This window comes from Musca vetustissima, unplaced genomic scaffold (assembly GCF_032173495.1).
Source record: "Musca vetustissima isolate MV318-11 ecotype Yass unplaced genomic scaffold, APGP_CSIRO_Mvet_v1 utg15341, whole genome shotgun sequence".
NCBI lineage: Eukaryota > Metazoa > Arthropoda > Insecta > Diptera > Muscidae > Musca > Musca vetustissima.
The window spans coordinates 161,579-179,926 of record NW_026880581.1 but is presented as its reverse complement, the minus strand read 5'-3'; the positions used below and the strand labels follow the sequence as shown (position 1 = coordinate 179,926).

At 33.1% G+C, this 18,348-nt stretch overlaps 1 protein-coding gene across 1 annotated transcript in view; it reads right to left on the bottom strand.

The window, feature by feature from the left end:
• Positions 1 to 14,781, bottom strand: part of LOC133326274 (acetyl-CoA carboxylase) — a 37,050-nt gene extending 22,269 nt beyond the window's left edge. The window contains exons 1-2 of the mRNA XM_061534957.1: positions 14,690 to 14,781; positions 752 to 1,035 (exon numbers count right to left, since the gene is read on the bottom strand). Coding sequence (XP_061390941.1) covers positions 752 to 1,035; positions 14,690 to 14,699 — 294 coding nt within the window. The 5' untranslated portion in view covers positions 14,700 to 14,781. The remainder of the gene's footprint in view (positions 1 to 751; positions 1,036 to 14,689) is intronic.
• Between the last annotated feature and the right edge of the window lie 3,567 nt (positions 14,782 to 18,348).

Genomic DNA, 18,348 nt, shown 5'->3' with positions numbered 1-18,348 from the left:
TATATGGGTCCAGACCCTTTATAGGTATTTTGTGGTCCTTTAAAAACCAAGTAACGATTATATTTTGGCAACTTCTTCACATAACAATTTATAACATAAATATTTTCAATATAAATTCATCTTTCTATATATTAAGGTCACCATACGTCCCCTATTTTAAAGGACAAACATCTATTTTAAATGAATGATTTGTCATCTATATTGATTTTCAAATATTATAAAGCCTTAATATATTTTTGTAAATTAACTATATCATTTTAGAAATATATGTGTAGTTTGGTATTTCATTTTTTTCTGGAAGGAATTTACCATGGCATAGTTGCATATAATAAATATAACAAATGTCCATAAATAATTTGGGCATTTAATTGCGCACTTGATATTTATTATTCTAAGGCCCAATAATGCCTACAACGTTTTAGTTGTTTGCTGGGAATATTTGTATTGTTAAAATTGTTAATTATTTATATTTTCTGCCATGGATTATAGAAGGCTTTGATGATATCTTCTGTACATTACTGCATCTTCACTATTCACTATAAAATCCTTGTTCACAAAATTATCTCTCAAAAATCTATATTCACATTACACTGGATAATTTCTAAATCACTTCACTTAAAATCATCTCGTACTCATTTCACTAATCTTAAATATATCCTTAAATAGGTTAATAATTAATTATAATAATAATAAATAATTATAATAATAATTACTATTCACTTGATTTTTTTCTCTTATTCACTTCACTTACCAAAAAACTTGGTCGTTCATTATTTGAATTGCTCATCTTGATGTTATTATTATTCAATATTAATCTACGATTATTTGTATCACAATTATCCAATTGATCTTGTTGTTGTTGCGCAGCCTGATTGCTATCCAATTGTTTATTATCGTCCAGATTTAAACAATTGACACTGTCACAAATTGTATTATGATCGTCGTCTTCATCCACCTTAAAACTATCACTGGAGAATTGAACTTTTTTGATGCGGCCAGTCGATGCTGAAGAACTTAATTCTTGTGTGCAATTTTCTGAAATGAAAAGAGATGGTAGAAGGAAATAATCAAAAATGTGAAAATAAGAATAAAAACAAAAAAGTAGCTATAAAATAATAAATATCTTTAAAGGTACCCTGAGCCAGTTGGACTGGTGGTGGTGTTGATGCTATTGTTGGTGGAGGCGATGATGACGATGTTGTTAATGGTGCTGCTGCTGTAGTATGAATAAAATGTTGCTGCTGGCGACGCCTGGCAAAAGCAACTAACGTTACGATGAAGCTAAGCGTGATTATCAATGTTAATAACATCTGGAATATAATTTTAATTTCGTTTTGGGACAAGCTACGTCGTAGTTATGCCCTTATTATTGATTGTGCTGCTGCTCTTTTGCGACCGCTGTTGATAATTTTAGAAGATTTCTTCAAAGTCAATTGAATGTTGTTTTTGGAGTGAAGGGAGGGAGAGAGGGAGGAACTAGCAAAACATTAGGTGCAAAACGTGAGCGATCAAGCGGCGAGTAACTTTGTTTGCTTTGCTAAATAGTTCATATTGAGATAAGCCAATTGGTGTGTATGGGTGCGTGTAAGTGTGCGGGCGCACTGATCTGATGATTATTGTTGCGTGAGCTATGGAAGCCGCCACTGATTATTGTTATTATTATTATCATAGAAAGCCTGGCCTCATCAAATTGTTTGCAATTATTTTGTTCTGTTTTCAGTTTTGTTTTGCTTTGCTTTTCAAAAATAGTGAGCCGACATGTTGTTGTTGATAAGGCATTATCACCTGATCCACAGCGTAGTGGACACAACTATAAATAGAGAGAAAGAGAGAATGCAAAAAAAGAAAAGTTTGTTTGGAATTGATTTCAGATAACCATAAAAAAGTTCATTGCAAAAAAAATCGCAGCATAAGAAAACGAAATAATTTATTCATGGAATGGAAAATTATTATCAACAAACCAAAAAGAAAAATTGATAAGATTTGAGAAACAGGCCACACTTCTAAATTTGTGAGTGTCAGGCGTTTTTTTTATTGTCATATTATACCAATATAACATTTCCTCAATAATAAATTGCATATCACAAATGGAAAGGACCCTCACACACACACATTACATATCAGGTTTGACAGATACCACAATGCTTGCAAGTTGCATATTTGTTGATAAATCTGATATTGAAGGTCAGATTAAAGAGCCACCTTTTTTTGATAATAGGAATATTTTTCAGCAATCTCGTTATCAGCTTTGGATCTGGGGTGATTTTATGGTTACATAATGTATTTTTTTCACAAGAATAATATGCAAATCAAAAGACTAGGAACCACTCACATACCCAATGCTATAATTTTGGCCGATAAAAAAGAACACAGTCAAGGACAAAAAGTCTGATACAATGAGATCCTTCGTTAATTTGAACAAGAAAAAAATCACAGGCTTTTAACCAATCAACATCCAAGACTATGATTTTGGCTGATAAAAAAGAACACAGTCAAGGACAAAAAGTCTGATACAATGAGATCTTTCGTTAATTTGAACAAGAAAAAAATCACAGGCTTTCAACCAATCAACATTTGGAAATATGAAAAATATTTGTTTACTTTTTGAATATTGTAAATATTTGTGAAAATATCTGATTTGTGATATAAAAAAGTGTTTTGGTGTCCATATTGAACAGCTCCAAGAACCGCAATTGTCACAACAGAGTCAAACTCTCTATGTTTTTTTTTTTGCAAAAAGTCTCTTTTAATAGAAGACAAAAAATCTTTTTTTAAAGGCCGAAAAGACTTATAGAAGATATAAAGAATACCAAGCAATCGGTAATTTCTAAAATTTGGTTAGGCCACCAGATCCCATATATATCCGTCCACATGCTTTATTAAAATTAAATATGATCTTTAGACCGTCCTATCTATCAAAGAACTCGTGAATAACTTAGCAATTTTGTAATTGTGTAATTTTGCAATGCTTCGCAGCAAGAGACATCGACATATGAAGTATTTACACTCTAACGCATCCTGCCGAAGCTACCACACCTAACCCCACACTTTTTCTCGTTACTATGAACTGAAAACATCGCAGACATTTCTGGTTTCCACAATGACAAAAGTGAGTAGGTCATTGGATATCTCAACTAACATGCAAAAAATCTTCAAAATACCGAAAATTTGGGGGTTAGCGTTATATGGGGCCTATGTTGAAAATTTGACCAAAATTTGTGATAAGTTTTGATTATTACACCAAATCAATACCTAATTTATTACGCTGTCAAAAATTTTGTCTCAATCGAATAAATATTGGCAGCATGGTGCTTCATTTAAATAAAATCGATCGAACCGATTCCTTCAATACTTCGCATACATAAATTTTGACCTAATACAGTACGCTATGCAAAATCTTATGTCAATCGGCCTAAATTTCACTCTTTGGTGCTCCATTTACATAAAATCGGACGAACCTATATATGGGAGCAAATCTAAATCTGTACCGATTTCAACAAAACTTCGCATACATCAATCTGGACCTAAGTCAGTACTTTATGCATTCTGTATTCTGTGCAAAATTTTGTCTCAATCGGACCAATTTTGGCAGTATGGTGCTTCATTTTCATGAACTCGGGCGATTCTATATATGGGAGATATATCCAAATCTGAACCGATTTCAATAAAACTTGACATATATCAATTTGGACATAATTCTGTAATCTGTAAATGTTCTCTCAATCGGACCAATATTGGAAGTTTGGTGGAGTATTTACATAAAATCGGACGAAACTATATATGGAAGCTATATCTAAATCTGAAACGATTTTCTCCAATTTCAATAGGGTTCGTCCTTTGGTCAAATAAATGACATGTGCCAAATTTCATCCAAATCGGATCATAAATGCGACCTGTATTTTGTTCACAAAAATACATGGACGGACGGACAGACGGACATGCATAAATCGACTCAGGAAGCGATTCTTTGCATATTTTCAAAAGGAACCATGGGTCTATCTCGATTCCTTTTGCCTGTGAAGGGTATAAATACCGAAAATTTGCGGATAGCGTTATATGGGAGCTAACCAAAACCTGGACTTATACATTTTTAAGTTTCAATACCAAATAGCCTACGAGTAGTAACAATGTATGTGCAAAATTTCAAAGCTCTATCGTGATTTTTCAACGGACGGACATGCATAAATCGATATAGAATTTTATTCTGATCAGGAATATATGTATATACTTTATGGGGTCTCTCCCGACAATATTTCAAGGTTTCTGCGAAGAAGTCTTTCGGCTCCAAGATTTCCCAAATTAGTCACATCTTTTGGAAATTGTGGTCAAAATACAAAAAAAAAAAAAAAAACACTCCCAATGTATCCCAAATGCGCGCCCTATCCCAAAATGTGGACCAATATCGAAAATTTGCTGCCAGGAAATTTGTATTTCTGCGAAGAAGTCTTTCGGCTCCAAGATTTCCCAAATTAGTCACATCTTTTGGAAAATGTGGTCAAAATACCAAAAAAAAAAAAAAAAAACACTCCCAATGTATCCCAAATGCGCGCCCTATCCCAAAATGTGGACCAATATCGAAAATTTGTTGCCAGGAAATTTGTATTTTATTTGAAGAACCAAAATGTCAAATTACAAGTTGGAAAATGCAGCCAGAACTCCCATAATATCGAAAAAAATGGGAAACTATATCAAAATGTGAACCTACATTAAAATGTTTTCTCCCAGGAAGAATTTCTTCCTTTGGTTAATCACATTGCAAATTTAAAGTCACTTCGTTTGCAAAATGAGGCTAGGAATTCCAAAATACCGAAAATGGGTGTAGACTTTTATATAGGACTATGCCAAATTTTTATAGGTCTAGACCTTTATATAGAGCTATATAAAACATTCTCCGAAGGACAGGCTTTCGGAGCCTATATAGACCTCGAAAGCCTAATTGTAGCCACACCGGTTGAAATATGTAGCAAAACTCTCAAAAATTGAGAAACCAAAATGTGCGGGAAATATATTAAAAATGTAGGTCCAATATCAAAAGATGCGCAATAACAGACACTTTTATGTCATTTTATATTTTTCATGTTATGATCTTATTTGCGAACCACTTCAAACCAGATCAAACATAATTGTCCACTCTTCATGCCAATAGTTTTTATACTCCGATTAATTTATTTGCCATGAGATAAGGCAGCTAGCCAGTGAAACATTTCTTTTTCACATGCATAAGAAAACCCTGACCTTCATTATTTTCTTCAGACATACAACAGTGGTTATCAGCCACTTAGGAAAGATTTTTTTCGAAACTGGAAATATTATGTTGCTTATCAGAGAAGTAGTCCGAACATCCGATAACTGATTGTTATGGAAATTTTCATTATCAAAACAACTACGCATGACCCGGGAACATGGTATATTTAATTATAAGTATTATTATTCTATATGTTGTCGGGGGAAGTTAGTTCCAAACATAGACGATAATAAGTTAATATTATGGAATTTTACACACATATTAAATAAACTTTCCATTATCAGGTGTATATGTACATATACACACACACTCATACTTTTATACTAAAGTATATGTTGCATTCGTGTGTGTGCGAAAGATGGTCCGATTTATTATCAGAATTATAACATCCTATATATCATAATTTATATAGGTGGAAAAAGAAGTGACCAGACTTGTGTTAAAAAATAATAATAACAAGAAATAAACAAAACGAAAAATTCAAGTACGTACATGAATGGAATTGTTCCGCAATGATATCTAAAATTTTTTTAAGAACAATCTATTATTGAAAATGTTTATTAATCAATTGATGATTAACATAATCGAAATTAAAAAATATTTAACTGGCATAGGAACAATATTGTTATGGTTTAATGACGAATATTTTTAAAATGTTTAATCGTGGAAGTAACAAAATATATCAAGAAAAGATACAGTTAGAAAAATGTCAAAGACGTACGGAACCGATTTATTCAAATGCCTATAAATTAAAGTGTCAGATCTCAGTGTTGCAAGGGTACTGGGATGCATTGAGGGGGGGCCAATAATGGCATTGAGTTGTTTTTCTTTTTATGGCGGCGTTCGATCTATTTTCGAGCTTTATAAAGTAATGGATCTGATTGTTTATAAAAGTTTGTTGGAAATGTTTCCTTTCGCTAAAGAAAATATACCGCTTGTTTGAGTATTTCAGCTTAACAATAACTTCAAACATACACCAAAACATGTCAAAAACTGGTTGTGGGAGTCACCAGCTTCCTAGATGTACTAGGACCTCCGACAGTTTTCTCCTTTCTTGAAGGGACCACCGTGTTGGTCTAGTAGTGATAATCAATGTAGTTTCCATGATGTCTTCCTCGTTTGACAAGGGTGAGTCATCCTAGAGTTGATTCGGGATGCTCTCCTGACTATTTTGATATCTCTCTTATTATGTGCCAACAGCGAAGAAGTTCTACGGCGAGAGAATTCAGGCCAGATAGCTTTTGAGATTCTGCAACCAGGTTCTCTCGACCATCTATTGCCGACTACCTCGCCGAAAAACAAGCGGATTATGTTGCTATGTCCTGGAACTCAGCATAAATTATTTATTATTTCAAAATTTAGATTTGTTAGATGAAAAAACCCTCCGACTGAATTTAGATATTTTGAATGTCCAACTCATTGTGGGAGATATAATAAATGAGTTCAGGACAGTTTTATTGGTATTATTTAATTTATTTGCCAGTTTTTAATTGAGCCTTCCAAACACCCCACAATTATATGTGATAACCTATAAAGTAGGACAAACACCCTCTGCTCTCTCGATGGGAGATAAGAAAATCTTTTTGACCATACTAATAGAAAATCGAGTAGGTTGACCTTTTGGAGCCACAGTCTTATCAGAACACGGCCCTGAAAACTGGGACAGGTTGTCTCCTCTGAGCTATTTTCCATTGAAATGCGAGAGTTCTCATTCGTCTAAGCATTTCAGAAAATAATGGACTGGTTTATCTACATATTATATCCGAGGATTAAACTCACAACTAAAATGCTTTAGTTGTGATGGCTAATTTTTTTGGTAATTCGTAAGATTTAATTCAACAATGCTGAAAATAGGTGTCGGGTGAAACCGGTGATTTCTAGAAGCAGACCTAAACCATTGATTTTTATTTTAATTAAATCTCGTATTTCCAAGTATGCAAAAAAAGACATCGATTGTTTGGTAGATATGATATTTTCTCTGTGATCATTATCCTCGCTATTTACAGGATAGTCAAAAAAAAAAAAATATATATATATATATATATATTATGCTTTAGTTATCTCAAACCCCTCTTCTCTTACCCTATCCTATTTTTATTATATTTTCAGGATGAATACAATGAACCACTGGTATCTACCAAGTGAAACCTAGCCTAACATAGATGTTTAGGAAAGTCATTTACTAATTAAATATGATTTATAGATTTTAAAGTTCAAGTAATTTCCTATCTTATTTATTTTAAAAAGTATTCAAAAATAAGAACACATTCCTTGTTAAAAAAAAATAATTAAATTTCCCTTCGACAACAAATGTAAATTTGTTTTAACAACAATTACGCATTAAAAAAAACAACAACAAAAACAAAACCATGTATATTCATTTAAAAATATTTAATGGGGAGAAAAACGTCAACAACATACCACAAAGGAAAGGTGAACTGAATACAAAAAATAGACTAAAGTTCAAGTCTTTAAATGGACAATGTCCACCATTTACTAAATAATAAAAAAGAGGCACAACAAAATGCTTATTTAATATTTATTCAAATCAATGTTATAAAATATATAATTAAAAAAAATAAATGCATATATATATATATATATATATTATATGTTATACAATATATTATGTATACATATTTTTTCTATTTTTCTTTAATCTATGTCACGCATCATAGAAGAGGTCGATCGGTCAGTCGGTCGCTGCAGGTCTCTCAATGGGTTAAAAATTTCATAGTAAAAAAATTAAAAAAAAAAAACGACAAAAAATCAGTCAAGTTCAGGTCAATGTCTTCTTTATTATGTTTTTATATTTGCTTTCTTAATTATTTAACAAAAAAGAGCTCGCTATGGCCATAACGAAGAAAATGAATAATAAAAAATAACTGGCATTTTTGGCAAACGTTTTGTTGTTGTTTGTTTTCTTTAGCAAAATGTTAGTGTTGGTGTTATTTGACATAGATATTCAAATAATAACTTTTTTGATGGTATTTATAACTTTTTAAAAGACTGTTTAAAGTTGTAGTATTAAATTTAAAATAAATTAATTGGAACCCCCCGATGATTTATAAAATTATAATAGTTCTAGACTTCTGCAAGGAAAATATTGGAAATGTAGTACAAAAATAAATCTAAATAAATAGATTTATTTAAATTATTGAATACGACATAAATGATGTTAGCGATTTTCTGAGATGTTTAAAACTAAAAAAATCCAAAATTTGTTAAAAACTTTACCAAGAACATTTTGAAAAAATTTTGATATGGACCTTCGTGTCGAACTTTTTATTCCCTCCTCCATGAGTTGGGCATTCAGAGTACCTAAAATGACTCGAGATCTATGTATCAGATGTGGAGCCTAGGTCAAGACATGGACCAACATTACAAATTTCAGACGTATCGAACTGCAGCGACTACGTTGGCTAGTGAGCTAAAAAGGCAAATAAAAGCGAGCCTACTGATGGTTCATGCAGGAGAAGAAGTCCACGAATCCGATGGAAAGATTAACTGGAAGACAACATCTCGGAACATAGTATTTCATGTTACAAACGTTCTGTCACAAGCCAGCTAAGTAAGTACCTATGATTATGTATCCCAGACCTTTCTGTTATTTCGAGGCTCTTAATGAATTTCCCTATGTCTTCCACACCTTTCGGTTATTTTGAAAACTTTCTCTCTTTTTGAAATGACCTGTACGTTTTACTTAGGTTCGAGATACTGTAGTTATTTCAAAGATAGGTTGGTGCGTGTGTGTATGATATATAGTTGTCTCATATGTGGTCAATTTTTTCCATTCATAGCAATAGGAATCCATGAAACACTCTAGATCCACATATAGCTCAATACAGACCGATCTATCAAGAATTTTTTTGGCAATGCCTCGTCAGATAAGTGTTGAGGTCCTATACCCATTCCATATTGTTGTTATTTTCTACTCTAAAAACTTGAGGACTTGCACATCGAGTAAGCACATGAACTATTTCATTTTCTTTAAAGTCATTATGACTTGGAGGAACCTAACAAAATGCCGTTTATTCTGCAGAGATAATTTACACTACCTGATTGCTTAACCCTTTATGGCCCAATGTTGCCCACAGGTAACAAAATGTTTTAGAGGTTATATTTGTTATACAGCTAGTAGATATACTTTCCTTGATTTCCTATGTTAAGACCTAATAATGGACGACACATATCACCAGAATATTGATATGTGTCGATTTTGCATTTGGTTTCTTGATATTGGGCTTTTATTTTTCATAAAGACAGTACTGTATCACCCGAATGCAAGGATGCAGCGATGTCAAATTTTGTCCTATCTAGTCCTATAGGATAGTTCTATCTAGGATAGTTGTATTAAATCTGTGAACAAAAATTGTTCTGTGATTACGGAAAACAATTCGGGGCTCAAAGGGTTAAAGTGTCTCTTGACTATCGGCAATTATAGTCACAGTTACTGAGTCACTATTACACAGTTCCTTGACTAACTTCGCTGCTTTCAGGATTGCTAAAATCTCTACTTGAAAACGCTGCAAATTTTATTTACTTTGTATGAGTACTTAATTTAAAATTGTTTCATAGAAAACTGCCACAGGTATGTTTCGGGTCTCCCTGATAACAAAAATATGACTTAATATGACTTAAGGAATAATCCGAAACTCAACATGCTCCTCAGTAGATTTCAGGGCTTTGTTCATGATGTTATTTTCGCTCTTTTTGAAATATCGAAAGAATTGATTCCACTACGACACAGATTTGAAACCCGGATTTATCATAATAATTGAGGCTATGGGGCATTTGTGGTGACCTAGTAAAACAAAATGAACACGAATTTAGAAAGCGATAAATAATGGAATAGTCAATCAATTCGGCTTGTGACTTCTAGCATTTAATCGGAGCAACGAAATGTAAATGGTAATCCGCGAGTTGTGTTAAAAAATAAAATTTATTCCGATACTAGGTGCATAAGGAATTATTTATAAAATTTTACAAGGCCTATATTGAAGGCTGAGCATTATTATTTCTGTATTCAGCTCTGCATATTTTCAAAGGCACAATAAACTGGTCATTTGCACAAAAAGCCTTAACTTATATTCTTTATAGATATCCAAAATCCGCTCAAGGTTCATTTTTTTAACAAAAACAAATTTATATTGTGCTACTGAAGAAGATAAAGATAGCCAACATCATTAAAATATATACCTTCAACGTTTTCTGGGGGTTTTTTCTGCTTTTAGTTTTTAAAACTTGTTTTTTTAGTAAACAATATCTATTTTATATTTTCATTGTCAAGGTTTTCAGCAAATAAATTCGGTTTTTTTTAAGATTTGTAAAATCTTTTTTTTGGTATGATATTTTTTCTTTCACAATTTCTTTTGATTTTTCGTAAAATATTTTATTTTTTTTCTTCACTCACGACGACCGTCTCTATAAAACGTTTTTATAAGGAGGATCAGCTTTCTAAGGTAAGCTGTCCCAAACCAAAGTTGGAGAATTAATTTTTCTTTAAAGAAGAGGTCTGTAAGCGTCGACAACTCGGTTACGACTAAGCGTGCACGGAGCCATCGAAAGACATTATCAATAGCTTTGAATTGGCTTATTAAATGGACTAGCACAGAAAAAATACAACAAATTAAAAAAAAACTGACGACAACAACGGCAGCAGCAGTTCTCCCCATCATATTATAAACGATGTGAACAAAATAAAGAAAACAAAAAATACGACAAAATACAGAAAACACAACAAAAATATAGCTTTTCCAAAGCACACCGATCGTCGTAATAGACAAAAGTGATCTATACAAAAACCACACACACGCCACACCATACAGGTTTCGGGGTCTATCGCTGTTGTTGTTGTTCTATGGAAATACAAAAATATGCAAATATATGTATGAGCATAAGGCGAGCGAACAACACATACAGATCAAATTGGGGGTCATCATTCTTAGATACGTCTAATATTTATTTATTTTTTTGGTTTCTATGGTCAGCCGATATAAGTGGTAGAACAAGAGATCGGTAGAATTCTCATAGTAGGGAAAAGTGATTAGAATTTAAGAAAGAGGGATTCCAAAGCATCTTGTTTGCAAGGACTCTATGAAGATATGCAATTTTTTTTACTGTGGCATTAACATTAAATTCCGATTTTGGATTTAGTGGTGAAGAGGATGCAAATTATCTTACTACTTAAACTCAATGATCTGAATCCAAGTTCATCCATGTTTTAAAGGTACATATATTCAGGATAAATAGCTTAAACCCAACATCATTCTATAAATAAACATGCTTATGTATGTACCGACTTTGAATCCTAACATAATAGTGCAACAGCATGCTGTGTATAGGACATCCATTCTTAAATATAAGTGCCTTAGCCTCGCCGATAACAATTAATGACATTGCCTCACATTGGCCACCTATTTTATTTCAGGTTGAAATATAAAAAAAAACACAAAATCTAATTAATAAATTCCTTATAACATTGAATCACAATTTCCTTGACTTACTCGTCAGGGCCTCATATTCGGTAATTAATATATGCATATTATGCGCATTTTTTTCAATTCAATTTATAACAGGGAATCTTCGATAATATGCATCATGAATGAATGGCCGGCCTACCACACAATGTCCACTTTTGTATACGACGGATAGATCTTGTCATTGTTGTTATTCTAATTCTTTGTCGTATATTAATTAAGTATACAAAGGTAGGGGAAAAGTCGAAACGTTTTCTTTTATGGAACAGGTTTTCAACAATTCTGACAGTTGAATAACTTACTTTAAATATCGAGTATGCTTAAGAATGACTAGACAGATTTCCATATAAATTTTAGATAAGGTAGTGTTATCTTTTCCTCAATCGCATTGATTTTTTTAAAGGATCTAATTTTAAAATACCGCTTTTTGCCAAGAGTTACCTAGGTTAGGTTATGTTACAAGATGCGATGCTGTCAAAAAAGCAGCCGCTCCACTGCAGTACATTGTGATTATTCTAAAAGTCGTTATGAAACAGAGAAGCTAAATGAAGAAAAGACGATGGCGATAGAAGAGTGCAATAAGTTAAATATTCCTAATTCAACCAGGTCAATTTCATAGCAAAGTTGTAAATGATTTTGAAGCTTATATTGGAGAAACAGATTAGCATATAACTTGAATCTCCCAAAATGTTTATAGCTTCTGCATCGACAAATATGTTCTATAATTTTTGTTTCCTCTTCATCCTCACATAGACGGCAAAATCTACCATTTTGAAAAATAAGATATGATTCTGCAGTGACCTGCTGTGAACTCTATGATTGTGCTTATCTCTTTTCAGTCCATAGAAATTAAGGATTTAGATATACGCTAAGGAATCACAAGCCTGATAAATTTCTTGAGGTTCTATACCTAGATTCCCCATACCATCTTGTTGTTACTTGGCCATAAAAGTATCTAAGTAGAGAGGTATAACAGGATCATTAATTGTTAAATCAATTGACTGCGATTCACATGGAGTAAATTCGTCAGAGCTACTTCATTTCTCTTAATATCACAATGACCTGGAAGCTAACAAAATTAACAAAGACAATCATGAACTACCCTAGAGTACCGACCAGATTGCTTTAAGTGCCGCTTTACCACCGACAAATATAGTCACGGGTACCGAGTCACTAGTATATAGTTCCTTGGCTAACTCCACTGCTTTCAGGATTGCTAAAATAACTGCTTGAAAAAAAGCTACAATTATTACATAGTCTGTATGAGTTCTTAACAGAAAATTCTTCACATAAAACTTCCGCACCTGTGCCTTCTTCCATCCTTGAAGCTCACCCTCCCAGGACTCACTGCCTGGTAATGTTAAATTCATCAAAATTAATTTATGTGATGATAATCTATTCTGGTATGGGGTATGGTAAAGTAACTTGAATTTCTATTGTGACAGTATAATATTTTTTCTAGTTACTTTTCACTCTAGGAATATGGCCAAGACCCTCTTTAAAAAATTAATAAAATTTATTAAAAATTCCAGATTTAACTACGTTATTTGTTGTGTATTAAATTTCCTTCCTCGTGGAGAACATTTTTGGCGTACATTAACCCACTTAATACGAGTAGTCGTCTCTAAGTTCATTGTTACCAGATTTCCTTTCAACACATTTTTAAGGTTGCGTGGTTATCTGTCAAGTTAACTTTGCAAAAAAAGAATACTATAGTTATTACGGTTATTTACACCATTAGATATTTAATTTATTTAAAACCTGGACACAAGCCCCTTGTAATTAATTAAAATTCATTAAACATTTCCGGCACTACGTCATATGTGTCAATATCCCTATTTTACACTGTTCTGTTTTCCCCCCAACTAAAAAAAGACAACACGAATAACCGTAACACAATTTGCTCTGAGAAATTCTCTATTTGTCATTTGGGGCTCGCTCTTTGTCACAAAATAACATAACAAAACAGAAGATAACAAGCCGGCAGCGGCTGGCTTTGACAAGTTGTTTGTATCACGCCGCCGTCTGTCATACATACATTTCTCGTTAACACGTTGATGTTTAGTATTTTCCCCTAAGGGCTCCCACCACTTCCCCCTTTAAACAAAAAAGCAACAACAAAACAACGCTATTCTATATCGCTCAGTAAAATTACTACACCCATACTAGTATATGGAATATGGCGCGAGCTCTTACATCCAATAGAAATCCAAGGTCAGTATATCAGGGGAGAACACGCAATGTTTCACACTCCAACCAAAGAGCAAGAGAGTGAAAGATGAGAGATTTTTTGCGATGGGCAAATGAAGAGAAAGGAAGAAGCAAGTTGTATTTTGTTAGGGAACATGGGCAGAGACATTTTTTATTCATATGTTGATGGGCTGTGAATAGAATAATTAAAAAGAAAATGAGAATTTGTTTAAGTAAAAAAGCAAAAATATTCACGTTTCTTTTTTTTTCTTAATTCAAAGTCAGGGTTTAGGTTTAAAACTAAAACCGGTATTTGAATGTTTACATTCTGTTATCAGTTTCCTATTGCATAATAGAATAGTGTGTTGTGTGTATGTATGTTGTATGAATTGAACGTATCCTTCTTATGTGTCCTTTAAGTCAAAGGAATCCTTAAAAATAATAACCAGGAAGACGCCAATGTCAACATATGCAATTGCGGATTTGTAATGGATTTTTGTTTTCTAATAAGAGGGTTAATCACCCCTCTCTCTCTCATGGCTACACCAGCCGACCGACCGACCAACCGCCTAAGACAAAAAATACGTATGCCACAGCAACACACAAAACACATACCAAACATCACCTGATGTTACGCCTCCTTATGGTCTGAGGTTTAATATAAAAAAATGCTTTTGCTTTTTTTTGAATATTTTTGACAACAAAAATATAAATAAATAAAAAATAAACAAAACATGATGTCTGATTTTGTAAAGCCACACACCACACTACATACCAGTTTCCATATTTGCAAAAAAATCCAAAATCCCGTTAATTAAGAGTTGGTTGTATTTCTTCAAGTGAGTGTGGACAAGAAAATCCAGCACTTTTTTTTATTTCATGAAATGGTTGCAGGTCTTCTTCGTTGGCTTGTAATTTTCCAAATTTCTTTTTCTTTCACTTTGCACAATGTTTTCTTTTTTTCTCCTTTCTTTTGGGTTTCCTTATTTTTGTATTTATTTTAATTATTAATTAATTTAACACTGCATGTTCACACACAACAGTTCAAGTTTATTTTTTCTTATATTTTGTCTTCAGTGAAAATAGTTTACAATTCTTCTTCAACTACTGCTCTTCTCTTATAAAGAAAACAAAACTAACTTCCGCGAATTTTTAACTGGTGCTTTCTGTTTCTTTTCACTCAACAGAACCCGAGTCTATGGTTTGCCACTATGACAATTTGTCAAAGTTACTCAAAACACAACACAGTGTTGAGTTGAAGGGGATAGTTTGACAGGGTCGCAACCAATAAAAATTGAAAAACGTTCCACTTGCTAACGAATGGGAGAGAAGACAAAATGGCCGATAATGAAGTACTCAAAGTGGCATAACGAAATATTTACGAATGAGGTGGGATGGAGGAGTAAATGAGAACCGCATTGTTACACACACAGACTCTGTCCGTGTGGATGCCTCAGTGTTGAGTGGAGTCCAGTGTTGCCAGTTTAGGGGATAATTGGAGATTTCTGTTTGAAAATGGGGATTAGTTTTTTTGGTTTGGGGAACTGTGTTTTTCACCGTAGTGCTAATCTCTGTAGTTTCCATGATGTCTACCTCGTGTGACAAGGGCGAGTAATCCCAGAGCTGATTCGGGATGCTCTCCTGAATAAGCGGAAGGAGCCGGTTTCCTTAATTAAGGGTTATGAGCCTCTTACCATGGCAAATACTTGTCATTTAAGCCTAAAAAGCTTGTTGAGGTTCCCAGGTATCAACAAGGTTCCGTTCTAATACAGTCGGGACCCTGACTGCAAACCAGGGATGCACGCCCTTGCACTCTAGCGGTCAGCTCAACTCACACGGATTCTTACGCTCATTTGTTTAGTCGTTGTTGAAACGTCAACAAGTAAACATGTCTATGCTGGTGCGCATCATATTGCGACCAAACTGTCAAACATGTACGTTTGGTCGGTGTGAAGCTGATATGCCACAAATGAATCAACAAAGCTTTATTTCGAATTTGGCTTTTAAAGAATGAAGAAGGTCAGCGATAGTGACGACGCAAAAAAGACCGATCAATTTTACTCTCCCTCTCCCGCTGATTGTCCGCGACTGTTTATTTGTTATTCACAGCTATTCTTTAATAAATCCAATATCGCAAGAATCTACTAAATTTTACTATTCACTTCGATATCATAAAGGAAAATCCGTTATCGTAGTAAAAAGTAGTAGATTCTTGCAGTACGGGAACAGATCAATAGACACAACGTCACATATGTGGTCACGGTCAGTAGTAAGTCAATAGTTTGTAGATATAGACACAGGGTCATATATGTCACTTGTAAATCTTACATGTTTTCTTTTGTCAACATTTTTTTTCTTCATAAATTACTTAGTCCTGATTTAGATTAGGCGAGTTTACTTGCGGCAATTCTTATCGCTCTCTTTTGAACTTGCTTCATGCGTCTACAAATCAATTCCGTTTCTATTTTTTTCTGTTTTGACATTTTGTTAAAGTTTTTTTTTTGTGGAAAACAAATTAAACAATACAAGATTACAGAATGAAAGAAAGAATGAATTAAAAAATAAAGTCCATGTAATGAAGTTTTTTTAATCGCTCATGGCCCTTTGGGCTAAAATCTCGTTTATGAAAAAAATACCCTTATCGAAAATATTGTTGATTGTATTGGTCAAGCGATTGACTTAGATTCGGACGACAGTGACAAAGAGAGCTATGAGGGAAGCCATGGCTCTCTTAAAAGACGAAGTGTCGTACAAAAATTATTTAAAGAGTGACTGGAGAGCAATTTAAATTTGTTATTAAACTTAGTACAACAGGATCGCGCGTTCCAATACAAAAATGAAGCACGCAATTCCAGCAGCTGAAAAATTAGCATTGACTTTAAGGTTCCTCGCTAGTGGTGAGTTATCACATATCTAATCGTTGTTTTTAATAATAATTGTTTGTACAGGAGAGACTTTTCAAAGTCTTGACTATCAAACTCGCTTATCTAAGTCATCCATTTGTCTTATAATACCGGAGGTATGCGAAGCGCTGCTAAATCCAACTGATAGGTTCATATTTAAATGTATTTATCTTGATGAAAATTTTCGAATAATTTATCTTTATAGTTTTTTTTATTCCACACAGTTTCCCAATTGCCCTTTGGATTGGGAATCCATTGCAAAAGAATTTGCCATAAAATGGCAATTCCTAAACTGCCTAGGTGCGGGAACAGGCCAAATAATGACAACCCCTTTTTTAATTTGGAACTCATATATGTCCCAATTTAGATTAGGCGAGTTTATTTGCGGCAAGTCTTGGTTTATAGGAGAGAGGGGAATAGAAATTGAAAAAAATGTTTGTACCGGTTTTTTTTTGGTAATTTGTTTTGTGTATATTTTTTGAAGTGTTAGTAATTTGAAATACGAATGGTCACAAAATGTCATAAAAAAATATATTTTTGAAACCGAATTTCCTTGTATAGACGCATGATGCAAGTTCAAAAGAGAACGATAAGAATTGCCACAAGTAAGCTCGCCTAATCTAAATCAGGACTATCAATTTCAAATTGTTTGAAAAATAAAATCCATAAAATTTGTCGATTGGCATATTTTTTAAAAAATTAAAAATGGAGGAAGGAGGATATTTTCATTTATATTTTGAAAGCTGAATGTTGCAAAAGTAAAATTATACCTGCATTACAATTCCTTGTACCATGTATGGAAAATTAAATTGACCCATTTTTTTTTTTGGTCAAAACTAAAGCAACTTTTTGATTTTTTTCTATAATACGTAAATTTAGCTAGTAATTGACAGCGTGGCCACTATTTTTAATTACGGCAGCACACCTACGAGGAATTGAATCTATAATTTCAATTTTTTATCATCTGTTTGTTTTTTCATACATTTGTATATATTTCAAAGAGATAACAAACAAATATTTTTTACGTGATTAATGTAATTTCTGTTGCTTTTTATTACGTTGACATTGTACCGGATTTATTTAACACAGTGGATTTAAATTGTCAATTCCTTCGCACACTTATTAAATAGATCCTCATAAAGTAGGTTAACCCTCCTTAAAGTTCTAATGTATATGTCGTTTTAGGGCGTATTTCTGGATTTTATGGAATACATGTTTATTATGGAAAAATTCGATCATCATCCAATGACCAATGTCCTAACAGGCAAAAACAGAAAAATAATACTTTCAAAATTTTTAAATTAAACAGCTGTTTTTGGTTAATACAGTTTGAAAAGCACTAATACTTGCCACTGTGCTGCTTTTTTACAGAGTCAACGGCGTTAACTTTATACAGTCGACTGTGCAACAATTCGATAACACGATTAGCGGTCAAATCGATATTGATATCAATATTTTCCCGGTGTTTTTTGTTTACTTTGCAAAATAATATTGAAATTTGCTGAATTTGTGCTATTAAGAATTAAACAAT